This window comes from Netta rufina (genome assembly GCF_964035555.1).
Source record: "Netta rufina genome assembly, chromosome: 1".
NCBI classification, from domain to species: domain Eukaryota; kingdom Metazoa; phylum Chordata; class Aves; order Anseriformes; family Anatidae; genus Netta; species Netta rufina.
The window spans coordinates 182335603-182363047 of record NC_140123.1 but is presented as its reverse complement, the minus strand read 5'-3'; the positions used below and the strand labels follow the sequence as shown (position 1 = coordinate 182363047).

The 27445-nt window shown below is 38.2% G+C and overlaps 2 protein-coding genes across 4 annotated transcripts in view; one reads left to right on the top strand and one right to left on the bottom strand.

Moving 5' to 3' along the window:
- TSPAN12 (tetraspanin 12) overlaps positions 1–19289 on the top strand; it is a 46817-nt gene extending 27528 nt beyond the window's left edge. For 2 of the 3 annotated variants that reach the window (XM_084299395.1, XM_084299396.1), the window contains exons 4-7: positions 3198–3272; positions 7473–7580; positions 10774–10917; positions 17684–19289. In XM_084299395.1, the coding sequence (XP_084155521.1) occupies positions 3198–3272; positions 7473–7580; positions 10774–10917; positions 17684–17989 (633 nt within the window). In that variant the 3' untranslated portion in view covers positions 17990–19289. The remainder of the gene's footprint in view (positions 1–3197; positions 3273–7472; positions 7581–10773; positions 10918–17683) is intronic. The other variant, XM_084299397.1, reaches the window with a different exon arrangement.
- Positions 19290–26917: 7628 nt separating this feature from the next.
- Positions 26918–27445, bottom strand: part of KCND2 (potassium voltage-gated channel subfamily D member 2) — a gene marked incomplete at both ends in the record, with an annotated part of 290524 nt that continues 289996 nt past the window's right edge. The window contains one exon of the mRNA XM_084283039.1: positions 26918–27095. Within this exon, the coding sequence (XP_084139165.1) occupies positions 26918–27095 (178 nt within the window). The remainder of the gene's footprint in view (positions 27096–27445) is intronic.

The following is a 27445-nucleotide window of genomic DNA, read 5'->3' as shown; positions in this document are numbered from 1 at the left end:
GGGCAAGAATGATAGTCATTACCCACTGCCTGCAGAAGAGAAATGTTAAGTCTGTAGAATTCGCCACGCAAGAGGTCTAATTCTTGGAGTGATCATGGCTTTACATTATTGCATGTAGATTTTTTTCGTGGTGACTTGTAAGTACCTTTAAAAAACTGCTCAATCCTTTCTGTGCCTTCCTGTCTCCTGGCATGTCCTGGAAGAGGGGGAGAAAACCAAAGGTAGAAGGTACCTTGGCAGTGACGCCAAGAGTGGTTTATGAGGAAGGTGGGCTGGTGAAGGTATTATCGGTGACTTGGGGGCATGGGTTTGGGTTTAAAGCATGATGGTGTTCCACAGTGAGTTTGTCTCCTTTACAACATGTACCACTTAGCCTGTAGAAGCAAGGAAGAAATATTAAACCTTGTTTTGAAACCAAATCCTTGTATTTGGCAAAAAGTAGGAGTGTGTAAATGCAGAAAGATGCATTTAACATTGAGACTCCCTTGGGAATTCCACTGGGGACGAATAATAAGCATTTAAGCGAATAACTCCTGTATTTGGAAGATGGAAGTTAGGGGTAATAAATTTATATAATGGCTCCAGAGGCTTTTTTCCCCCCACACGAATTCTGTAAGAATTACTTGTTCTTCAAACCATTAAATGTAGAGAGCTATAATGTTCCTCTTCAACAGCACAGTGAAACTGAAGCTAGTGTATGAGAGTTTGGTCTGCCTGCAGTTGCTCAGTTCCTAGTGTATCTATTCCTGCATATCTGTAAATTCTTTGTCATTTGTTGTCTTTTCTCTGATGGGCTTTCTCAAGACAGAAGGCTTGGTTCTACAGTGCTATAACATGTCCAGATGTAGCAAGAGTAAGAGGAACTCAATTCTTAGCATACCAGAAATGGTTTGAGTAAATCTGGATAAATAGGCTATATTCAATAACTGGAGAAAGTAGTGTGTTTTGGCTCTTCTGTCTCCAGCTGCTACCAGAAAGTGTTTTAACAGTATGCTTACAAAAATGAGGAAATATCAAATGTTAAGGTTTGTGAATGAATGACATGTTACCAGGAGATGTAAATTAAGCATTTTCCCAAGTATGCCACATATACACACACAGATGTATCACTTTCACTATGGTCAGTGAGTTTTATATAACATCTGGGGATAGCAGGTAGTCCCAGACACATTATTGAGTCACAGTTTAAAAACGCTGAAATTTTCTTTGAGAAATGAGAACTCAAATTCACTTTTCACCTAAACATTCAGTTCTCTCTCTCAAAAATGTCAGTGTTACCCGTAATGTCCTTAAGTCCTTTTCCAAATGAAGTAAGAGCTAAAGCAGGTGGCATTCTTTCCTTCTTTCAAAGAGAGTACTTTGCAAAATAGATTTCCATTAAAAAAAAAAAAAAGGAAAGAAAATACACCTTTGCTTAAACTACAGACAGTACAGTAACAGTGGATAGATTGTCTACAAGCTTACGAATTTATTTTTTACAGAAAGCATCATTGTTCTTATGAAGTACAACTCATTTTTTTTTCTTTTGGACCCTTGCAGAATGAACATATTGGTTTTTGCAGGTTTATGCTGGAGCTCTGTGTGTGCTTAGTGTTGATTTGTCAAGACACACAATGTGTTATTCAGTGACAATGACTATGAAACTGCAGTGTAACATGGCAGAGACTGATAAAACAGGATCTCTGCTTTCAACACCATCTTTGTAGTGCACGCCTTTATAGGATGAGGATGTGAATACAAGATTCTCTTGAAAATTCGCGTTGGTATTTTTGCATGCACAGTTTTAATTTGACTGTTGTGACTGTCAAGATAATTCAGGGAGTTAGGTTTGATCAGCAAATAGAAGTAAAGGCAAGACACTGTTCATTAGCTGCCAAGGTGAATCATACAGTTCCAGACCGGGTGTATGAAAATGATCTTCTACAGAAGAATATTAAATCCTAACACTTGTGGATTTCTATTCTCTATTTTGAATAAAACTGTTTGTTGACCTTTTAATAGGAAAAAAACCTATCACCCTTAGTACATATTTGTGTTTTTTATACCTTCCTAAATGCATTCCAGAATTAAATGACTAACTTAGAAGCATTTTGGCATTTATCCTACTAAAGAAATCGTGTATTTCTTCTATTCTGATTTATATTTTGATGGTGTTTCTTTGTGCACATATACTAATTCAGTACCTCTTTAAAATAATAGATGAGGAAGCTAACATGGGGCACAGGAACTTCTAGAGCACTCTGTCAAAAGTCTCTGCACCTCTGTCTCTGCTTTTGGCACAAGAATAGGGGAGAGGAAGAGAGCTAATAAAACAGTGAATCAGAAACAATAGAAACAGTCAGTCTCATGGGAGAAATTTGAAATCATAGCTTCGTTGTTTTCAAATTCCAAATAAAATTAAAATCCATTAAGACTAACTTTAAGACTGAGAACAAGGTGAAGGTCAGTCCAGTGACGTGGAAGAATGTTTGGAGTTGAGAGTGAATGGAACTTTGCTTTAAATAAATCGTACGTGAGTTACTCTTAATTTCCATGCTACTTCAGTTCAGGAGGGCTTTGTTGATGCTATATAGAAGTTTGGTGTGATTAGGAAGAGTAAAAATGTCAGCTTTTCTTAACAGTCTTAACCAAGTCCTGTACAGCTCCTTCATTTGTACATTTTTTTCTATTTTAAAATAATTCAAAGATGAGATCTTGTAGTAGATAAAAAAAATTTCAATCCATACTAATAACTATTTGTGCATTTATGCCTGATCTCCAATACTTCAAATAATTTTAAGAGCATAGCTTTCAAGAACCCTTATTTGTGTTAACATCTTGACAATACTTTTAATTATTTTTCCCCTACTTCTGGCTATTAACCAAGGAACGTTGGTTAAGTGAGTAAAGTGAAAAAAGTGAAGGGCTTTCTGAGGTGAAATAAGATTGTTTTCCCCATTGTAACGTTTCATATGCTTCATGTTAAGTCAGTAAGAAAATTTACAAATTTACATGACTTAAATCTTTAGAAAGTTTGCTTCATGAATCTTTTAATATTTTGTTAACAAACAATGTATTTCAGATTCCATGTCCTCAGTCATGTGAAATATTAGTGATGTTTTGAGATGTCCTTTAATATTTTTAAGTCTTTTTTTTTTTTTTTTCTTCAAAACTAACATGAATTTCAAAAGTAACTAAGGCCATTCTGTTTTCTGCAGTACTTTGGAAGCTTGCTTGTAATATTCTGTGTTGAACTGGCCTGTGGTGTTTGGACCTATGAGCAGGAAATAACGGTGAGTCAGCAAAGGAGGCTGCATTTTTTCAAGAGAAGAAAACAAAGATTTCCATTAGCTAGCTGTTTTCTAATTGCTGTAGTGTTTATCTTTGTACATTATTCTGACAGTCTAATTTCATGTGACTGTCTTTTTTTTTTTAAACAGAATTCTTCTGGAAAGTCACGTCTGTCTGGAAGGTCCTGTCTGGGTTTCTCCCCACCCACTCTGTATTTGAGAGACAAATCTGCAGCCCCTGATTTATTTAAGGACTTTATTTTTAGTTAATTCTTGCTTAGGCAGATTCTCATTGAAGCCAGTGGAAATTTTAAGGATTAAATATGATCTTCAGTTTTTAAGATAAGTATTTTGAGGGAGGAGATGTGAGAATTTGTAGGGATTTTGCTATAAAAGTTCTTAATGTTTTAAAGAAAAGCTCAAGCTCAGTGTACTATATTGTAAACAGTGTATACTTTCACTAAAGAACTTGCTGCCTTCTGAAATCGCACTGCCTCCACAAGCTATAAATACCAGTTTTAAGCAAAGCATGTCTGAGCTATAAAACACTCTTCTGTAAACTTGTGAAGAGGTTTTATCTCAGTCTAGTTTGTGTAGCTGTACCGTCATGCAGGAAAACGGGTAGGTGTTGAGCAAAAAAATAGAATGAAATGTTATTCTGCTGGCTGCTACATCCTTTTGTCTTGCGTTCAGTCTGGTACATTTATATGAATAGCAAGACAAATATTTTTCTGCAAGCTGCCAAAATATGCCCAACATATTGGTCTTTTCAGCAGTGTGTAGCATTTCATTGCTGCAGTAAGATGGGAGGGAGCTTTCCTGATGTTTACACAGTACTGGGATTAGAGGAATTTCTGGCAGATTTGAAATCTGAAGTTACGTGGCAGCATTTTGCATCAGAATTCATTCCCTTGCTATACAGATTCCAACAGGGTGTTTTAATATAACAGTGATTAAGTCTATCTCTTTGCTTTAAATGTCAACTCACATTGATGCATTTTAAAACTGGGAATGCAGGTGAGAGGCATGCATCATCCTATGGGCACAGCTGCCCTCTCCAGGGTTTTGCCAAGGCTGACAATTATAACTTAACATCTTCCCACATAAATCTTGTCGGTGGAAGCTGCCTGGAATGACATAACCTTCGGTGCGCCAGTATGTGCCTTCTCCAGCCTTTTCCATTCAGATAGAAAACCTGAAGCTATGTGTGTGTTTTGGGGCAACCCCCAAGCTATGGGGGTAACTGTTCAGTTACCTGCTATGCGACTGAAACTCTAACCTGGAACATTTTGATAAAAGCCCAGATACCCATGTTAAGGCCCTGGTGATACTTCTTCCCCCCAGAAAAACCCATGGCTTTCCCTGGGCCCCTCTCCCCTTAACAGCACTGAGCTCTATGTTTGTACCTTTGGCAGTGGGTCACAGGGAACCCAGTAATCCATGCTCTTTCAGGTTTTCCTCTCTCTTCCAGGAATTCAAGAATACGAATGTGAACTTTGAACATCCAAATAGAATAGAAAAAGATCTCTTTGGAAATTGCTTTTCTATTTGTCTTTTCCTGTCTTTTATACCCATTTCCTTATCCTCTGAAATACTGTGTATCCTTTGAAATACTGTTTTCTCTTTCCAACTAATTACCTTTCCTTCTCCTTCTTTGTCTTAACACCAGTGCTCCTCGTGTAATGAGATGGGCCAGACTCAGGTTACCTGCTGCTGACACCCATAGGAAATGTGGTGGTTTGGAAAAGCACAGCTGTTTCTCAGTGATTCTTTCATACCTGTGCGGGTCACTTCCCTGCAGCATGCTTTCTCCTACTCTGCTGCATGGAGATGAGATGACTGCCTTGTATCCCCGGGGAATGGCTCACTGTCATGTTGGTTTCAGTGTAGCATGAAATCACAAGAACCCCTTGTGGATCTCTGAGAATCAGTTAGCATTAGTGTAGGTGGGTGTGTGATGTTGTCAAAAACGTCACTGAGGCAGAGGCACCTCTGCTAATCCAAAATGGTCTTTCTTTGGCATATGGTCAAATCTACTGTAAGAGCCCTTGTATAAACAATTTTCCTTCTAGCTCATGGTAGCTCTCAGCATGAAGTGTGCCTCGTGACTATTTTTTCCACCCACAAGAATGAACAGCCACTGTTGGTTCTCAGCTTACTTGGGCATTGGTCAGGCCTTGGTATATATTAGAAAAATAATCCTAACAAGCAGATCTGAACAGCAAACTGCACTTTGTGTGCCAAATTCAAACCCTTGTTTCTACACTTTTGTTTATTTACATGCTGCATGAAGGCGTTGTTATAAAACTAAACATACGCTGCACAGTCAAATGAATGTATCTCATGGTTCTGTGTTATTGTGCAGTACTATGCATATGAGCTGGCAGGAAGCTGCTTAGCAGATGCATTGATGTCCTCAGTTTGATGTCTAGATATTCTGGTAGTAGTCAAACATACAGATTCCAGACAGTGTCCCTCCTTAGCTCCAGAATTCAAATTGCCTTCCTACAGTGGGTTTTAGTTTGATTTGTTTTGTTTTTAACTTCCATCTCTCACTTTCTGTTTTTTTTTCCTCCTTCTAGTTGTTTTCATAAAGGACACCTTTTGTTATGTGTGTAACCTAGGACTGTATTCAACTCAAGATAATAAAACAGTCTAGCAAATAAAATCTTAATGACAGTGATATAGAGTATTATCCAAAGAAAAAAGAGTACATTTCTCTTTACACGGCACTGAAAATCAGCATTGAGTACAAAAGCAAATTATTTTATTACAGTGACTAGTATAATGTTTGCAAGTATTCTGTGACATTGTTTTCATAAGTATTCTTAGTGCTGTACTGCTACCATATATTTTTCATGTGGACAATGGTGAATTCAAAGCTTTATAGCACAAGGAATAAAAATTCTGCAAAGTGAAAGGTGTGTTAAATTTCTGGGTTGTTATTATTATTAATATATTCATAATATACAAAGGACAAGGACCAGGCTTCTTGGAAAGCATTGTGATTTTCTTTTTCTTCTCAAGTTATATTTATTTATATTCACACAGTGCTATTACTGTTTGCTCCAAATTGAACTGGAGAGCTCAGTCATAGCCACCAGAGTAGCTTGGCTCCCCAGCCCTCCAAATGAAAGCCTATATTGCAGTTGTGATTGCTTTCACCGTGACTGTTAAGGCTGGTGGGAACAAGGCAAAACTCAGCACAAATGGTATGCGTGCCTAGAAGGGCAACTATGAAGTCTTCAACTCCTTGTTTCACTTTGGCACACTGAAATTTGAGCTGCTAAACAGGAAGCCAGTTTCTTTCCTTGCTTCTTAACTGCACTGTATGCCCAGTGCCATAGTGTTTGCTTACTTTATTTCTAACAAATTACCAATTAGAGGTCGTCGTCTGATGAGAGCACCAGCTCCTCACTTCTGTGTAGTCAGGTTTTAAAAAATGATTTAACAATTATTCTTTCAGACGAGAAGATTTACAAGGCAATGGGTGTGTGTGAAGAAAAATTTCACAGGTCCTCATTTTCTAAACTTGTTACTGTTCTTAATTGAGCACATTCAAGATACCTGTGTGCTCAACTTCAGTCAAAGCCAGAAAGCTACTGGAAAGATGATCAGGGCAGAATTAATCTCAATGTTACAAATTTAAAAGATAGATATTTAAATCTGCGTTTGTCACCATAGACATTGAAGAAAGTGGATTTGGGGCTTCAAGGGAATGATTCATCCGCCTTGTGTAAAATATTTATCTTGCGATGAGATGAATTACCCTGGACAGCTGCCTGTTTCATTGTATTGACTAAGAAGGCAACAAGGAGATAACTAAATTGGAGCAGACGAATTCCATCCCTGATGACTGGGATGGGGCTTGGTTCAAATTTTATGCCAGATAAAATCTGGTAATAATATAATCAAATTGTACACGACAATCTTTGAATCTCTCAAAAATGCGATAGCTCCTTTTCAGTGTACACTACATTACCAGAAAAAGATCCAAATAACTTTTTCCTGCTATTGTTATAAAGGTTTATAAAGATTTGGTGTCATAAAAGTTGAAACATTTATTTTTCCTGTTTTATTTGAAAACAGAGTTGTTTTGGTTATTGCACTTAAAAGATCTCGGAGTAGATGAAGGTTCTCGGTTTGGAGCCACAAGCTAACTGGCCTTCTGTTGTGTCAATCACTTTTCTTTCCTTGTTCTAGGTTCCAGTACAATGGTCTGATATGATCACTCTGAAAGCCAGGATGACCAATTATGGCCTACCTAGATACCAGTGGCTGACCCACGCCTGGAATTTCTTTCAGAAGGAGGTAAGAAGATGGTTAATTCATGAACTGAAATAATACATGTTTAGTGTTATGTATCTGCTAAAGGAAAAACTTTATTTTTAAGTGAATAGATGAATGCAAGTTAAATGAAACCCTGTGTAGTGACAATGTCTCTTACATCACTTGATAGCCTGCTTTTGAGGTTCTGTAGGTCCTAAAGACACTATTTTGTATATTCTACAACTTGATCTCCTGTTTTCTTAGAAATTATATTATTTACATGACATACTGTAGCTTTGCCTAATACAGGTAAGTTCATGTGTATCCATGTTATATAAATTTTAATATCAATATGTTATAAAGACCTGCACCTCAAAAAGTAAATTAAAATAAATGACCAGTGTTTGGTAGCTTACACTACTGAACTACTGCTACTACAAAAGCTACCAATACTAGTAGTGGACAGACATGACAACCTCAAGAGCTTATTTCTGTTCAGTCATATAAGTAATTCTCAATATCATCAAAGTATCCAGCAGTTCAGGAGTCAGAAGATCTATATCTAGTTAGTGTGTAATCGTGGTGTTATGTGAAGCCTAATTCAAAATAACACTCAGAACATATTAAAACTCTCTTTGTATATGTTAAAAGTAAGAATGTTACTAAACTCAATGAAAGTGCTAGCACTGTCTTTTTTTCTGCTAGTAATGTTAGGATACCAACACGTTTTAGGATTATTATAAAAGTTAAGAATATGGCTTATATAGAAATGAAATTCTTCAGGTAAAATAAAACGAACAATTCTATGTTCTATTTTAATATTAAGCTATGCTACCCTTCCTGTATGCTCTGTTAGTTTCCTTTCATGGAGCTGTCATGTATAAGAACCGTGGTTACCTGGACTTGAGTGGCACAGGAAGCTTCCAAAAGGATGCCAGTGCTGTCTCTTTTGCTGAGGTTAGCAAAAAGTGATCAGGGTTTTTATTTCCTTTGACCAGGAGTCAAAAAAACAAAGCAAAAAACTGCCTTATGTATTCACAGCTTTGCCCTGTAGCCTACTAAAATTCAGAACTATTTTTAAAGAATGAAGTATTATGTTACAAAAATGAAATTGCCCAAGGTAAAACCCATTAACTACAAATGTAACTCATGTGCAGGAAGAGAACTCTTTAAATGCCTATCATTGTGCTGCCCTTGTTGAAATGTTTAAGTCTATTGGTGTTGCACAGATTTCCTGTTTATTTAAACATTTCCTAGCTGTGCTTGGTTAGTCTGTATTTATACTAAAACCTAAAACAGAGAGCGAGGACTACATGCATTTAAACCCCTCACCCTTGCTCTGGCTATTCAAGTGCTACATTAAACAGTAATCCTTCATATGCACGTAGAGCGTGTGTCTGTTCTGCAGCCTGAGATAACATAATCAGATGGTCTTGAATTCCTTGAATAGAGCTGATATTGTATCTTGATTTAAATGCATAGGTTGATTAAATAAAAAGCTGCCTTTTATGGTCCTGGTTATAGTAGTGTCATAATAATGGTTTTAAGGTGAATACTAGTAATAAAACATCTGCTTCTTTGCTAAAGAAGCCATGCCTTAACTCTTCTAGGGGAGAAGAATTTCTTTTTTAAGTTAAATTTCTGATGTTTTATCTGTGACCAAAGGAATTTTGAGAAACTTTGAAGTGAATTTAAGAAGGCTCTTTTACCACTTCTACTAAACTGTTGAAGTCTCGTTTTTGTTCTGCCTACTCATAACTTAGATGGTGAATGGGTGAACATGGTATGTATTTTATGTCTGAATGAGCACTCTGCATGAAGCCCTTCTTTAGTCAGCATTATGATTTTTTTCCAATTCCTAAAAAGTCATCTCTGATCAGCTGTGTGCTCTTTCTTCTGTATTATTTAACATCTGAGAGAGACGGGAAATGTTTTTCCCACCACCGCTACCACCTCCCTTGCTGGTCTAATGCCAGAGTTGTGACTATGCTAAGGAAGGCGGGAAGGGTTGTTTCAAGGCAGGAAGGAAGAACTGGGGTTGGGGAAAAAAGACTCGATAATAAGGAGACTGTTCAATGAGGTTGACTTTATGGTTGCAATGATAAAAATAGGGGCGCTAAAGCTGTGCTGAAATTCAGAAATGGAAGAAGTGGGGTATGTAAGAGGAGTGGAGTACAAGCATTGTATCTGGGCACTGATCTGTTTGAATATGACTGAGAAGTGGATTAATCATATACAGAAGTCTGGCTGTGAGGTGGGTAAATGGGGCAAATGTTCTCAAGTCCATGGGTCTTTGCTAGATGAATTGTAAGCACTGAGATTGGTACTGGAGGACATTCAGACGGACAGCACCATTTTGTTCCTCTTACAAGGCCTTTTCTCAGTCATATCAACTCCCCATCCAATGCTGAAAAAAAAATCTGACATAGCTGCTTCAGCTGTTTTTTATGTGAATGCAGCTAGGAATGTGGTAGGCTAGTCATTTGGCTTTAAGTCTTCTGGTGTGCTCTTCAGAGAAGACAGGTTGTTAGTCCTGGTGGTTTTTATAGCCAATTATGGCTCATCTGCTTTGCAGCCAGAGTTCCCACTTTTATGATTGTTTCTGTTGCTGTGTTTTATTATTATATTTTACTATGATGCCCTATTCTTCCATTTACATTTTGTCTTTCAGTATTTGTAATGTCTCTACCTTTTCTCACTTTTTAAACTTTTTTTTTTTTTTTTTTTTTTTTTTTTTTTACTATTTTCAGATAAATCTCTGCTGTATGCTTTTTCAGATCTATTTTTCAACAGATATGTCCGTAGCTGTAGCCTTGCAGGAATAGTCCTTACTAGTAAGACCGCAATAATCTTTTCGTACAATTTGCTTTAGCCACAGATGTGGTTGGTCACTCTTGCCATGAGATTATCATGCATTAGTCTACAGTAATATGGATAGCAAAACTGAAAAGTATGGGAATTTCTGCAAAGCCTCCTTTGAAGGAACAGTGGGGTTTTAAAGGACAGAGCAGTATCACTGGCTGTTTCTGAAGTGTTCATTGGTCACTGCATTACTTCTTTCACACCACTTTTCTGTCAAAGCAGAGGAATGTACCTGAAAGCTCTTGTTTGTGTTTTAGTCCTACTTAAATATTTCAAAATGTTTTAATAGGAATTTATTTAACTTGTTTGATGACCTAGTTTTGTGAAGAAGTAGCATCATTATTGCTGATCTTGGTTAATCCTTCCTTTGCAGTTTAAATGTTGTGGGGTGGTGTACTTCACAGACTGGCTGGAAATGACAGAGATGGACTGGCCACCTGACTCCTGTTGTGTCAGAGAGTTCCCAGGATGCTCTAAGCAGGCACATCATGAGGATCTCAGTGACCTTTATCAGGAGGTAAGAATAAAAATATGGGTATTTCAGATGGCTTTGTGCAGTCTTCATGATCCGGTTTCTTTTTTCCAAACTTTTTTTTTCTCTTGCATTGCAGCAAAAAGGTTTGCAGAGCAATTCTTTTTTGTTTGTTTGTTTTGTTTTGTTTTGTTTTGAAAGAAGTTAATGTTGTTAATGCTGAGGTTTTGAGCATCTGCTGTCTTTTTTAATGAAGACCTCCAGAGGCAGCACTCTTGAAGCACTAACTTCCTACCTGCACACCTTTTTCTCTTATAGATGTCAGAAGGTCCTTTAACTGTGGAGGTAGACACTGAAAATCAGGAGCACATCTATTGACAAAGACACTGAGATTCTCAGATCTTTTTTCACAGTGTTTTTCTGAAGAGATGAAGTAAATTAGGCATGAGGGAGGATATTTTGTTTTCGGTATGGTTTTTATAGCCAACTGCAGCTCGCCTACTTTGCAGCCACAGTTCACACTTCTATGTTTGATTCTGGAAAGTGAGAGGAGAGGACTTAAGCAAAGGTGTTCAAGCTGAACCAAGCACCTCAACAGGCAGTCTGGTAGTAGTCCAACACTTACTCCTTGAGTGCCACCAATATAGCTTAGGTAATTCCTGAGCCAAAGTTACTGTGAGATATTTTTCTTTCTTTACCTTGAATATTACTTTTAGACGAAGGAAGATGAATGGTGGTACTTAAGTGTGCTCTTTTGGGTGTGAAATTGGGAATGAGTCCATGAGGAACCAGGCCTGGAACAGAGAACCATGCTGGTTCTTTGCTGTGACATACAAATCGAGATCAATACTAGGACAAGCCCAATCCTTGAAGGTGGGCTTCCATGATGTTGACAAAGTTCCTTATCATGTTTTTTCCCACAAACTAATTGACGGTATAGTTTGACATTTTGTTACATATAATGTAACAATTTCTTCAGTTACTTTTGGAGAATAAAAATAACAGCTGTTAGGAAGGATTTTTCAACTCCTGAAACCATCCATTGTGTTCCAAACTGTGTTAAATGTCAAAAGTGCTAGATTCAATTTGAAGTCTCTCAATAAAAGTAGGCCGGTGGAGGAAGAGAATCAGAGACACAATAGAGCTAACATGACAAGAAGTCAAGTAGCTACCAGGATGTGTGAGAATTAATAGTGAAGGACAATGATGTTGTGGAGCACAAAGACTAAATTAATGCCTACTAGATTTGCAGAGAGACTGCCTGGCTTTTTTCTAACAGAAACCTGAAGGGCACATTTATAGTTCTTCTTCTATTCTACCCTAGATACCCCAGTGACTTTTTAGTTGGATTTAATCTCTTATTAAAAAAATAAATAAACACAAACACACATATATTTGGCTTTCTACTGCAGAATCTTTTCCAAAATGGGACAGCCTTTATTTTGTTTCACCAGCCACAAAAATAATGTTTTGCTTTCCGAGTTATGTACAGTGTTTGGTTGGCAAAACTGTTTGTTTTTTTTTTTTTTTTTCCATGATGCTTGTTTGTGGGTTTTCTTACAGGCTTGTACTATATCCTTGTTCTTATATTTATCACTGTCATGCAAAAACAACTTTAACTGCAAGGCTAATCTGTCTGACTTCTGCTTTGGATAACAGAAGGAGGAAAGCTTCTTTAGAAAGTGATTTAAAACAAATTTATGTAGTCTGCTGATTCTAGAGGGAACCTGATGAGATTAGCCTCGCTAGGCTAAAATTGGCTTATGTAAATATCCATTCTGGTACTTCAGAAAAGTCCTTTGCAGTATTTCAGAAAACAGAAGTTTAGTTTGTTGGCTGGGATGGATAAAATTTTGTTGTGCTGTAATTTTCTGCTGGGATCTCTGAGCTCTCTGTGGTCTCATTTGGAGTCCTTTGCAATAACGATTTCTGTTGAAAGGATGGTGGCTTACTTGAAGACTTGCCTGAAAGTATTTTTGACAGGAATTGTGCTCCTGCTGCTATATTTTGAAAGCCTTTTCTTTCTTTCTTTCCTTTTTTTTTTTTTTTTTTTTTTAAATGTTGAACTGCATTTATTCTGACAAACCCCTCACCTTTGTACAATTCGTAGAATAAGGAAGTCTTAGATTGTAATTGAAATGGGTGTGCATGAGGACTTCTTAGTCCTCATGTTTAGGAGGTTCATTTTGTTTCAGTTTGGTCTGAGAACAAGGGGACGTCTGCCAGTCTTGTAAAATAATTGGTAGGATTTGATAGCTTCAGAAAAATCAAAATTGTGTGTTAATTTTTACTTTTTTTTTTTCTAGTATAATTTTGACAATCCTCAGAACTTGTATATATAACAGATGTTACATGTGCTTGTGGTTTATCAGTTCTCTGCTGCTCTGAGAAGTGGCTTATTTATTTAAGATCTGATTATTATTCTGTTGGTACTGTGGTGTTGCAGTAAATCAGAAAAACATGCTTTGTTTCTGTTTTAATACTGAAAATTCCAAATGGCTCTTAGAGTAAACTTGAACCAGGTCCTTAATACTGGTTTAGAGCTTAATACCTTAATAGCTCAGTAGGAGTTCGAAGCTAATACTCCTCTGAATGATCACTACAAAATTTTATAGTATTTATTTGTCAACAAGAGCTTTCAGTTTAGTGACAAAGTACTACTTTTGCCTAGGGAAGTATATTTGTGTACTCTTTAATTGCAGGCTACCAACGATGAATATGTTGCATAAGCAGAAATAAAATGAATTTGAGGATAATGGGGGTAGCTGGGTATTTCTCAGTTTTGAGGCTGATTATGAACAGGTATTAGAGCAAAACTGTGAGAACATCGTTAAATGGAGGGCGGCAGTCTATCTAGATCGGGCATAATTTGTGTCAGTTATGTGTGTTTTCTGCAGGAGATGCAGGCATTAATGTTAGTGCTGTTTGTTAATGGATGTTTCCTCCAGGCAACAAATGAACTGAATTTGAATACTGCTGTGGTTGAGCATTTTTAAATTGTGACCATCTTGCACCTTAATCCCTTAAAGTTATCTAAGTATTAAAATGCAGACAGTTTCTCTGTAATTAAAAACAAATTTGGAAAGTAACTTAATTACACCACTGTCTTTTAGCTGCAGGAAAAAAAAAAGACGCTAACGTGGTGATTTTTGTTCATCAAGTTCAATTACATAGCTTTTGCTATATATTTCTTTTTTTCAGATTTCAAAGAATCCAGATTTTCTCCTTGTTCTGTGTCTAAACTGTGTTAATTTATAAAAACATGAAAACACCAAGGCATCGTGAAGAGTGTAAAGACACTGAGATCCTTTAACTTACTCTGTAGTATGTTGATTTTATTTATATCCTAAATGAGAACCTGCTGACTGCAGTGTGAATTTTGTGTGTCAGGCAAGAATCAGGCCTTTCATCAAATAACTTCATGACTGAAGTTATATGAAGGAATTTTACTTGAAAAAGTAAAACTTGAAAAGTGTTGTTTATTATAGCCTGTCTTCAGATTATGTCATTTCGATCAATTGCTTTCTTTTCATAGAAAAGTTACAAGATTTGTAGGAAGGACATAACCACAAAAATGGTGTTTTGAAGGTAATGCCCATTCTGATGGGTTCCACGAGGTCTTCTGTTGGGACCAATGCCTGCTGGTACTCCTTAGTATTATCCTATAATGACTACTACTCTGAATTTTCCCTTGCTGATGCTGTTCCTTTGATTTCTGTACTGTGAAGTCCTGTAAAGTTTAGTATGTGTCAAAGTAGCTTAGGGCCCGCTCTTCAGAGTTTTATCCTTTCTAAGACTTTTCTGAGCAGCAAGTAGTGTAGCTTGTGTTTGCACTGCTGTCCAGTAGTCCCCAGAGCCAGCATCTCTGTGGATCCTTGCTGATCTACAGGGACTTGGGAGCTTTTCAGAAACTTTGTGCAGTAATTACTTGGCCACATGCGCAAACTGTGCAGCATGTGCTCTACATAAGAGATTATTCTTCCTAAATTTCCATTTTTTGGAAATGTCTGCTTACGGTATTTTAACATACTTTTTATTTTTTTTCGGTCTTTTTTTTTTGGTGTAAATAATTATTTTTCTGTAAATAAGTGCTTTGGATTTGCACCTGTACAATGGTAGGGAGAGGTGATGGGTATAACCATCTTCCTAATACAGCATGTGGGTGGTAAGCTCTTTGGAGAAGGGTCTAGTTCCCCGCCTAGGTTTGTGCAGGGTGGGTAATTGCAGCCACTCTCACAGTGAGATATGAAATAAAGCATGACAATAATGCTGTGAGGTGACTTTCAAGCTCGAACATCTGCAGAGTCTCCATGGGAATAGCAGTCTGCAGGATGGGTGTTGGTACTTGTATTGCTTCAGAGGTTTAATTAATTTGACTCAGCTTGGGGACCTGCTATGGCCAGGGGTGTTTCCTGGTGCTGCTGCAGCAGCTGGAGATGGTGTATAGGTGGGAAAGAAGCATGGAAACCACTATGCTAAGCCAGTTAGCCCTGGGTTGGATGGAGGACCCTGATTGTGGGAAAAATAAAATCCCAGCTAGTTGCAAATTTGTGCAGGGTTTGCTGCTCCAGCTGGATGCATATAAGTGCAGGAAAAATGGGATTCACCCCTGGATACTCAAAGAGCTGGCCAATGTTATCACAAGACCTCTCGTCCAAAAGTCTTTGGAATCTGAGGAGGGTCCCTGAAAACTCTCAGGAAACTAGCAAATTTTGTCCCAGTTTTCAAGAAGGGTAAGAAAGAAGACCCAGGTAATTACAGGCCTGTCAGTCTCACTTCAGTTTCTGGTAAAATTATGGAGATTATTCTGGGAATTATTGAAAAACATCTGAAAGATGGTACAGGTCACAGCCAACATGAGTTCTTGAGGGTAAAGTCCTGTTTAACTAACTTAATTTCCTTTTATGACGATACCCATATAGATGACCAATGGAAGACAGTAGATGTAATCTTTTTGGATTTCAGCAAAACTTTTGATAGTGTTTCTCACAATAGCCTTACGGAACAAATGTCCAGCACATAGGTAGATAATATGATGGGTGAACAATCGGATGGTGGGTTGGGCTCTAAGGTTTATTGTAAACAGGGTTACATCAGGCTGGTGGCCAGTCACTATTGGGGTTCCCCAGGGCTCCATTTTAGGGCTTTACTATTTCCATAAATTACTTGGATGTAGGATTTGAACGTATACTGAGTAAGTTTGCAGATGACACTAAACTGGGAGGAACTGCTGACTCCCTCTAGGGCAGAGAGATTTTGACAAATTAGAGAGCTGGGCAATCACCAGTCATATGAATTTTAACAAGACCAAACAGCAAATTCTGCACCTGAGGCAATTTTGGTTATATATGCAGATGGGGATGAGAGGCTGGAGAGCAGCCCCACTGAAAGGGAACTGGGGATTTTGTTTGACAGCATGTTGAATGTGAGCCAGCAGTGTGCCCTGGCAGCCAGGAGAGCCAAGCATACCATGGGGTGCGTCAGACCCAGCACTGCCAGCTGGGCGAGGGAAGGGATTGTCCTGCTCTGCTGTGCACTGGGCGGCCTCACCTCCAGCACTGTGTGCAGTTCTGGGCACCTCAATATAAGAAGGACATAAAACCAGTAGAGATTGTCCAAAGGAGGGCTACAAAGATGGTGAAGGGCCTAGAGGGGAAGACATATGAGGAGTGGCTGAGGTCCCTTGGTTTGTTCAGCCCAGAGCAGAGCAGGCTGAGGGGAGGCCTCATGGCGGCCTGCAGCTCCCTCACGAGGGGAGCGGAGGGGCAGGCGCTGAGCTCTGCTCTCTGGGGACAGCGACAGGACCCGAGGGAACGGCATGGAGCTGGGACAGGGGAGGGTCAGGCTGGGGGTTAGGGAAAGGTTCTGCACCCAGAGGGTGGTCGGGCACTGGGACAGGCTCCCCAGGGCAGTGGGCACGGCACCAGCCCTACCAGTTCAAGGAGCATTTGGATAGTGCTCTCAGACAGATGGCCTGATTTTTGAGTGTTCCCATGTGGAGCCTGGAGTTGAATTCAATGATCCTTGGGGGTCTCTTCCAACTCAGGATATTTTGTGATTTTGTTAGTCCATTTTTCTAACAGGTGAATTTCCGTGTCATTTTTCACAATATTGGTTTTGTCCTTCCCTACCAGTCTCAATGACTTGGTGTTATTTATTTTTCTTTCTCTCCGCTGAACCAATACCCAATAGACTTTTCAAAGACTTTAGGAAATTAATTTGTAGCAAGAGATATACCTTGACTGGCCCTGCACAAGACAAGGAAAAACTGGTTCTTTGTGTAAACTATGCAAAAAATGGCAGAAGTTTCTGCTTTCATATCAGAAATGAAGCCAAGTTCATTTTTAGAGTATAGTCTACAGATACATGAGGCTGGCAGAGTGTAACTAGCATAAATGAATATGTTTTTTGCAGTGAGGAAATGCTACTATTTGAAGAATGAAAAGCTGGAATAATGCTATATGATACTGTTACTACTCAGTACTAAAGAAGTTCTGTTAGTACTCCATACATTCTCAAAATTTGTCAGAAATCTTCCATCAAGGGTGTTTTTTTTTTCACTATTCCTTACTCAGTGTCTGGAATTTTCCTACTCTATAGAGTATTTCTGCTGAACTAAAAAACTGGCATATGATGGATGCAGGTAACACTTAAAAACAAAAGGTGAGAAGAAACATTGATGAGGTCATGCAAGTCTGTAGATCTTTTGGGGGAGCCAGAAAAGCCAGTACTAAAACTGGCTAAGCCTTGGGAACTGCAAGCCAAATAATATTGACTAACTTTTTTTTTTTTATCTATTTTTGTTTCATAGGGATGCGGTAAAAAAATGTACACATTTTTGAGGGGGACGAAGCAATTGCAAGTGCTGAGATTTCTTGGAATCTCCATTGGAGTAACGCAGATTCTGGCTATGATCCTCACTATTACCTTGCTGTGGGCTCTGTACTATGACAGAAGGGATCCTGGGGCAGATCAAATCATGTCCCTGAAGAATGATACCTCACAGCAGCTGTCATGTCATTCTGTGGAACTACTGAAACCAAGCCTAACAAGAATCTTTGAACATACATCGATGTCAAATAGCTTTAATACACACTTTGAAATGGAAGAGTTGTAGGTGATGGAATTAATCTAAGAAGATACAGGGGTTTTAATCATTTTTTGTTGTTTTTATTCTGTTCCATCAAGTATACCAAATATACCAGTCTTCCTATGCTTCAAAAACCAGCTAATGATTGATAAAGAGGCCTGTGCATTAAGAAAGATAATGAAATGTCTGTATTTCAGCCTCTTAGAAGAGCTGTATAACAGAATTGTTCTTGTTTTTAAAAGGCATTCATTCTCTGGGCACAGTAATAGTTAACTTACTGTCACAAGATGAGTGATGTGTAAAATACTGATTTGTTCACGTGTAGATAGACAAAACCTCTGCGGAAGCATCATGGGAAAGGAAGAAAGATACTTGTCTTTTGAAGAAATGACTGTGCTTTGGACAAACAAAATGTGACTTCAGCTGAAATTGACTTTTACATTTTTAATAAGCCATTTGGAAAATGTCTTAAAATAATCAGGGATCTATGTATATATAATTGTGTGTTTTTGTGTGTGCATGGATAGCGGAACTACAATTCAAGTAAATACTTGGATTTGAAAAATTGCAAGATCTGTAAGAAGTGCAAGATTTTCTTTTTCTAACAAAACCTTTATCTTAGCTATTGTTGTTAAAGATGTTCTAAAACTTCTATTTTTATCTAATGTAACTGTTTAATTTTTAAGTTTATTAAACGGTTAAATGTATTAAACAGGGATTAAAAACAAAACAATGATTTTGGACAATAGACTTTAATTTTCTGAGTAATTCTAGAGAATTCTCCTTTGAAACAGTTTGTTCTATGGACTATTTCTTAGTAAAAAGAAAAAAAATAAAACAACTAAACAGTCTTTCCAAAATGGGGATCATTATAGGAGTAGCCTATTTTTTTATAAATAAATCTTTTCTCCTGTCTGTGATTCCCATGGAGATGGAAACAAAAGACTACAAGGAAAATGCTTACCGTTCTGGATGCTATTGCAATAATTGTTAAAGTACATAAGGAGAAATTATACTTCGGCTTGTACTTCATTAAGAGCTCTCTAGTGGCTTAAAATGCCAACTGGAAACAGCATAAAATGTATTTATTGACATGGGGAAAGTGCATTTTACTGTATTTTTATGAACAATGTTTATTTCATAGGATTATTTTTACAGTCAGCCATGCTCCTGACATATATATTTGTTCCACTGAGTACAGTAGTTTGTGGCAAATAGGGTTTTTACATAGAACTACATTTTAAAAATTCTTTCATTTGTTTTGGAATTTGTAAGAGGAAAAAAAAAGAAATAAGGTGTGATTTGGTAGACAATAAAATCACTACTGTCTTAAATTCCATAATGGCTTTTTCATTTTGAAGTCACAGAGCGTGAATGCTTTGGTGGGAGTTAGGAGGGTCCTCCTGCTAGTGTGAGTTAATTTGATGCATCTTTACCCGTTCCACTTATTCTGTCATGGAGAAACTGAACTGTAAATTTCAGTTGCTTTTTTATTGCTTCTAAGAAAGCTTCCAAGGGATCATGAAATTAAGCTTGTCAGTTGTGTGGGCTGTTGTTTGTTTTTTAGCAGTCTACAAGTGGGTGTAATTACTTCACAGGTTATATTGCAAGCAAGATTATCTTTTGCTTTTGTATCTTTCTTACAGAGATGCTAATACTTACTTTGGGATTTAAGAAAAAGGGTAAAGGATAGAGCTCTCCAAATTTTGATTGGAATGACTTTGTCAGAAATACTTTTAGGTGCCTTTCAGAAGGTTTTATGCCCAGCATTACTGCACGTATGCAGATTTTTGTCCTTCCCACTGCTTAGCCTGAGCAACATTTCTGTACATGTCTGTAGCTACAGAGAAAGTTCCATGTAGAAAAGGAGGATGTGTCTAAGAAAGCCTGAATTTTGGACTGCCACAGTGACCTGTTACACTACACAGTGGATTGGGATGCCTCCAATCAGGGGGCCCCCCTTTATGTACTGGAAGGTTGCTGGAAGGTCTCCCTGGAGCCTTCTCTTCTCCAGGCTGAACAACTCCCAACTCTTCCAGCCTGTCTTAGTAGGAGAGGTGCTCCAGCCCCTTGATCATCTTTGTGGCCCTCCTCTGAACTCATTCTAATACCTCCATGTCCTTCTTGTGCTGGGGGCCCCAGAGCTGCACACCGTGCTCCAGGTGGGGTCTCACAAGGGCAGAGTAGAGGGCAAGAATCACCTCCCTCACCCTGCTGGCCACTCTTCTTTTGATGCAGCCCAGGATACAGTTGGCTTTTTGGGCTGCAAGCACGCATTACCATCTTGTGTTGAGCTTCTCATCCACCAACACCTCAGGTTCTTCTCCTCAGGGCAATTCATTCTTCTCAATTCATTCTCCTCCCACCCTGTATCTATATGCTTGGAATTGTCCCAGCCCAGGTGCAGGACCTTGCATTTGGCCTTGTTGAACCTCATGAGGTTTGCACAGGCCCACCTCTCAAGCCTGTCAGGGTCCCTTTGGAATCCCCTAAGTTCATTTTGGGGAGCTCCTTTGCTAGCATGAATATTTTATGATTTTGTAGTCCTAACATTTGGACATTTCCTTTACTAGTCTAAATCCTAGGCCACATAAGGCTACGAGACCCTGTGATAATTCCAAGTTTCAACCTTCTCTAAATACAGCTGTGCCTCTAGTCCTGGGCTGCTTTTACAGCCCAAGTTGCTTGGTGTTAGGCTTCCCAGGTGGTTAAGAAGCACTGCCAGTAGGTGTAGTTACGGCAGCAGTATAGCTGTCTGAACACGATGAGCTCGCTAGGACAGGCTTAGGGGTTAAGGCTTCATTCATCTTAAGAAACATGAATATGATAGAATACCTTGTAGAGTCTCCTCAGATCTGGATTATGGCTCCTGAGCTGGGTTTGTGAGATACCTGTATTGCTGCTCTGCCTAAATTTTGTTTGTGCATCCTGTATATATATTGGAAATATAGTATGTTATGTATGCATAGTGGTTAGATGTCGACTTGTAGTGATCTTCTGCTTTGAGATTGAGGAGTATTTATGTACCCAAGCTGCCAGTCTGACAAAGGAGGTTAGAGAAATGAACCTATGCCTGAGATCATCCAGAATGAGATGTGTGTGTTTAGGGTGGAGATCAGTATGCCACTGTTCATTAAGCCCACAATTACTCCTACAGCAGTGTAACAGATAGTGGAGGTACTTATATAGTCCTTGTGGGGGTTGCCGGTCCTTAGAGCAGAATGGAAGCAAGGTGTTGAAGAGCACCCTGAGAAACGGTCTACACGTGTCCTTGGGATCTACTCAGTTCTTCAATAAAGAAGTTCAATGCCTCTTGTTCAGTTCAAATGTTGAAAGGGATTTATCAAATCACAGCTAAAACATTAGGTCCAGGGGGTGGTGAATCCATACCATGAATAGAGAGATTAGGGGTTTGTGGTACTGCTTCTCGAAAAATGATTTGGTGGGGGTTCCTTCATTATGGTGGGGCTCCTTTGATAAGGGACCAGTCTCCCAGACCAGTGCTTTTGGACTTCCACGATAACAAACATCTATAGTCTGGGTAACTTGTGCTTGGTACCCAGTTCCTGAGCCAGTCTGCATTCAGAATGGGGTTAGCTTAATTCAGGGAAAGATTTACGTGTCAGGAATGATGAAAGTATTCCTTTTCTGGGATAGAAAACTTCTATTTTGAGTATCTAACCCCATTTGTCAATCTAGGTCTTAGCTGTAAATTGGAACACTTTCAAACTTTTCTCTTCTTGTGTGCTCAGGCTATGAGGTGTCTATGTTTTTCTAGGGCTTGTTAAAGGAGCCTTAAAATTGATTGACTGGGTTGCTGTAAGTCTATTCTTTTCCTGTAGAGCTTTAGGATACAAGTAAGAGAGAGGTTGCTTGGCAAAAGGGGAATATTTAGAGACATTTGCAGCAGTGAGAATTACTTCAACCTTTAATTTCCTTTTCCCCTTAGTTTTGCAGGAGTACTCAGAGGAGAATGGTGGTGTATTCTTTCTTCTGTGCAGCATAAGCTGTAATGAACCAAATCTTTCTTGTCACAAGAAGCAACTGTGGAACTGCTCCTTAATGTTTTTCACAGATCACTTAATGTGTTAGGAAATGGGTCACCCCCTGCCCACGTCAGACATTTCCATTCAGCCACACGAATCTCACACTTGAGGGAACTTGCTGCAGCAGTGAGGTTGAGTGAGGTTTACACTGAAATAATTTGGGAGTATGGGGATACTTTTACGAGACAAACTTCACTATTCCTGGTCTTTGGACAAGGTATTGCTTCATCCACCAGCAGGTCATGAGTCAAGGCTTTCTGGAAGACGTATAACCGCTTTCTGTTCTTTATAACCACCCACTCTGTAAAAGTACCCTGCAAATCTAAGAGAATATTATAAAGAATATATAGTAAAAACAGAGGCTGTTTTTGGCAGTGACTACACAACTTATAATAAGGGAAATAATGTAATTATTATACAGGAAAGTATTTTTAAAATAGTTTTTGGGTTTTTAAAATACTTTTTTGAATAGTTTTATTTATTTATTTATTTATCTCTAAAGCATTATATTTAATTCATGTGAATTATTGAAACAAAATTGTTTCTAAAAACTTAAAACTCTGGTATGATAGACTTCATTTTTTTTTTAACAATTTGTGATGTCCTAAATACATAAGAATTTTTATGCATCTGCTTGCTTTTTATTCAGCACTCCCCCGCCTTCAGTTGCTTGTTGTGTGTATTAGTGCATACAGTGAAAATGGGTACTTGAAAAGTAAATAAATAGATAATGCAGGCAAGTAAGAAACTAAATGGTCTAGGTAATTAGGTATGTCTTACAGCCTTTGTCAATTTATCTATGTTGATGTTGTCCATGACTGACAGCTATTCCAGCTCTCTGGTTATACACCATTCTGCTGTGTAGTTACTGCTCATGGCTGTTCCAGGACACCTGAGCATCAGATGTTTCTGTGGTCAATGGCAAAATAAAACCACGGTGAGCCCCAGTTATGGGCAAGAGAGCATACAAACTCCTAAGCGCCCTCCCAGTGCAAATCTTTACAATCCCGTCATTTTACTAATATATCCTCCTCTAGACCAATTTCCTTCTTGAACATCACCCTTTCCCACAGAGCATGTGCAGGTTGCAGTGTGCTCTTTGCTGCAAATGCATTCGTTCAGCAGTGGGTGTGTTTCCACAGTGACTATATACAAAATCTCAAATGTAAAGTATATGTTTTCTGTTTCTGAAGACATTTTATGGGAGGACAGTCATTCTTAAAAATGGTCTAGGATGGTTCAGCTCCTGATAAAGTTGACCATCATGCATGCCAGTGCTATGGCATAGGCAGCTGATAGATGAGCATCATCTGCACTATCGTTTGCCCCTTGCAAATCATCTGCAGTGTGTTGTTTGCTGCTGTGAAAGGAGTTTGATCACATCTGTGCACTAATATATCAAAGGAATTTGCTCTCAGACTTGAGGTAATTTTGTAGCCTGGGAGACATATCCAGTCGGTGTCTGGATATATTCAAAACAAAGCAGAAATTTTTTGAAATATTTGAAAAATATTTTTGAAATAATTCAATACTCCAATTTTCTCTGCTGCTGCAGGCTGGGTAGGAACTGGCATAGGGCTCCTCGTAGCAGCAATAATAGTGAAGGGCAGTGGGGAAGGGAAATGTGGTGGCTGCCTACCCAGAGAAGGGCAAGTCTGTGTTAATGCAGCATGCTGGTCTTGGTGGCTCTCTTATGGTTTGCATGGGCTCAGATGTGCTTGCCTGAAATGTGTATTGGGGACATTCATTGTCCTCAGATTTACTGTTCCTTGACTCTTGGTAGGAAAAAAAAACAAGTCCCATGAATAAGTTATTGCAAAACCAGGTTGACCCATTCAAGCATGCAGATGTTTTATTTAAATATTCCTCAAATGTCTATTTATTCAGCATAATGCATGTATTATGCTGCCTTCTGAAATACGCTATATGACTGTCAAACAAAATTGTCAAAAACAACAACCTCGGTCTCTTTGTATGATACACAGAAATAATTACATTTCATGTACAGTACAGATGCATTTTACACAGTCATCAACAGTCATTCACTACCAAAACAGTATTTAAATCACCTAAAACACCAAAAGAATGTGTATTTCCCAAATTCAGAATAAATTAATGATTTTGCATGTGACATATGGAAATATAAGACAAGACTGCAAAATCATACTAAATTATTCCTTAAACTGTAATTTAAGAATGAAAGTACAGATTGGTTCAGGGGTATAACTGTTATGCAAGTGTATTGCTATAGTGTGATTTTTATTTTTATTTTTAATTCATGCGAAAAGGAGAATAAAGCGTTTTTAAGAGACATGACTTGATGGAGTCAGTAGGCTTCCTGGGTTGTATGTAATCTGTCTCAAGCTGGGTTCACTAACTGCCTTTTTACATTATTTACCTGATGTAACTGGTCAAGAAGTTCCATATGGCATTAAGCTGTTGTTGCAGATTGATAGTATCAATGTAGATTTATATCAAGAACTGTTTTAGCAAAAGGTTGAGACCAAGCCAGTTTTTTATGAGTGGCCATGGGTAGAAGGAGTATGTAAATAAAAACTCTAGGACCATTGTGTTTCTTTTTAACCCCATTAAAACTTAGGTAACTCACCAGCTTCAGAAGATCTACTGCAATTTTCTAACAGGCTAGAAGAAAGGAGAGCAATGCAATGTAATTGACTTCAGAAATACTCAGAGTTAGTGTTTTGTCAGAGGACAATCTATGCTTCTGCTATCTATTTTGATCTAAAAGAAATTTAGAAGCTCAGTTTATGGTAAGTTATTCTGATTTGCACAAAAAGTGGGAAGTTCAGTGCAAATTAGCTAAGCTTCTGAATAACTAAACAAGAAAAAAAAAGTATTTCATTACATTATATACTCCTTTTAATTGCAATTTAAGTCTAGTATGTGACATTGTTATATTTTGGTGTATATGCTGTAGCACGATAGTCCATCATCTACTCTTCAATCTCTGTTGACATGTACAGAGAAATAATAGTATCTGTGTGCAGTAAAACGTGGTGTATCATCAGCAAGTTTCAGTTTTCAGTGGGTGTTTTCTCCTAATGTAAATTTTAAGGTCAGTAGAATGCTAACAAATACTATTCTGAAATATACACTACTCAAACTATTAAGTAACTGTTAATCGTTTATTGTAATGGCCTCTAATGCACCGAGCCTTTGATTTATATGCATATTTTATTTTGCAGACATGCAATCATTTCTGATCCAGTGTTCTCGATGTATATATGTATGTATTGATATGCATATATTCCATGTATATTTGATGTATATGATGTATGGTAGTTCATGTATATAGGAAGCATTATGATACATCTTCTAACGCACTCTTATGGAGAAGAATGTCACTTTTTTATCAGAAAGGTTCCTGCTAACATCAATGCATCAATTCATTTTAAAAATGAAGCCAAAAAAAATTAACTAGCAGAGCCTTCGCAGTGCCTTCTAGGCCTGCCCACGTAGGCAAATTCCAGTTGATACCAATTGCATTTTTGTAGCTTCGGGACCCAATCCATTGTTCTGTCAGTGTTCTTAGGTAATTAAATATCTTGACACAACATAAATTCTCAAATTTTAGGATGCAAGTTTACAGATCATTACAAAAATAATTTAGTCATCATTTTTACTGAACACCTTTCAGTGTCTTCTGCCTTACTCTGGACGCTGTAGAATGTCAGTCAGAAAGGTTTGGAGATAAATGTTAGTGGATCCTCAAAACACCTTTGTTGTAAATTCATTTCAAATAGTATTGATCCTGTAACAGTACATTGGAACAAGAGGTTTGTTCTGAAAATATAGAAGTAGACAAGATGTCTACAGAACAAATGACTATGCTGATTCATCAGTAGCCTTAAAATCCCAAACAGTACGGTAACATTGGAGCAGACAATGAACTGTCATAGAAACAGAGGACAGTGGACAAAACAGTGATTGAGTAGCACATTTGTGATGCACAGTTTGGCTGTAAGATTATTTAAATGTTTGCAATTTGCAGTTTATACTGCAGATGAAGTTGTGTAAAATACCTTAAAGAAAAATAAATCCTGATTCCTGATACAACAGGTGTACAATGACTTATTGCAGTTGTAACAGTACCTAGGAAGCAAGATAAAACCATAGTAAATATTGAACTAACTGAACACCTTTAGTTCACTAATGAGTGTTTAAATAAGAAATACTGTGTTTTTCAAAGGGAAGTTATTTGTACAACTACCATGGAACATTAACAATCAGCTTGTTGTAAGTGCACAGAAATGCCCCTTTCTACAGTAATATTTTATCATGCCTAATCTGAAAAACAACAAAAGTAAACTGAGATCACAGCTCCAAATAATTTCAGCATGCATTATGGTTGTATTTATTTCAGTCAGTACAAACATATTTCATATGAGCATTTTTTTCTTTTTTTTTTTTTTTTCTTCATAGTTTCTCAACAAGTTTGTGGTTTATTAACAAGAGAAAAAAAAGACAAGTTATCAAAATGTTTCTCATTTTGCATTCAGCAGGAACACAGGTTTGTTTCTATTTTTTTTTTGTTTTGTGTTTTTTTTTCTTTTTTTTTTTTCTATTTTTTCTAAAAAGAGCTCTCATGATAAGAAGAAGCATCAATGGGGACATTTCATTGTGCTCATATAGTAAGTCAGGATGGTCACAGAAGCTTCCACCATGTGTCATTTTCAACAGTGTGTAGAAACTCCACTTGGTTTACACGCTACGACACCGAGACCCACAAAGTGCTGTGGTTCTCCTGAACCTCTCGATCCATCGCTGCTGGCACACGCATCAAGAGGTGTTGTCTTTGTCAGCTCTCTCATTCCTCGGGACTTGTTTCCCACTGCTCCAGCTCAGCTTGCAAGTGGTCTTTATTCTAATTTATAAATAATTCCTTGTTTTACAAAGCAGATACTCTGACAATGTTTCCTCCTGAATATTCGGGAGACTCTGGCCTATCATCTCCTTCAGGTGTGGTGACTGGAGGTGTTGGGATGCTAATTATTGCTGTAGTGACGTAAGGCTGCTCACAGTTTAGTTTAACACACTCTTCCACTTTGGCATTTAAGCTGGATCGGCTGGAGGAAGAAACAAAAACCCATGAAGAAAGAAAGCCCATATTACTGCAAACCTCTTGTACACCCAATTCTACTGTCTCAGCTGGTCCTTTTCTGCATTACAGAGCTCAGAGGCTCAGAAGTGCAAAGCAGCACTGCCATACCAGCATGTACGCAAGTAGCAGGTATGGACAAGGATGAGGCCCCCTTTCTGCCTTCCTTCCCACCCAGAGAAGTCCTCTAGCAGGGAAAAGAAGGATCCAGGCAGAACATTTCCTGCAAATCTAAGACAGATTGGAGCTTTGTGCTGAGGTCTCATTGCACAGCAGCTGAAAAACTCCTTTAGCTACAAGCTGCTAAATTGTTCATGG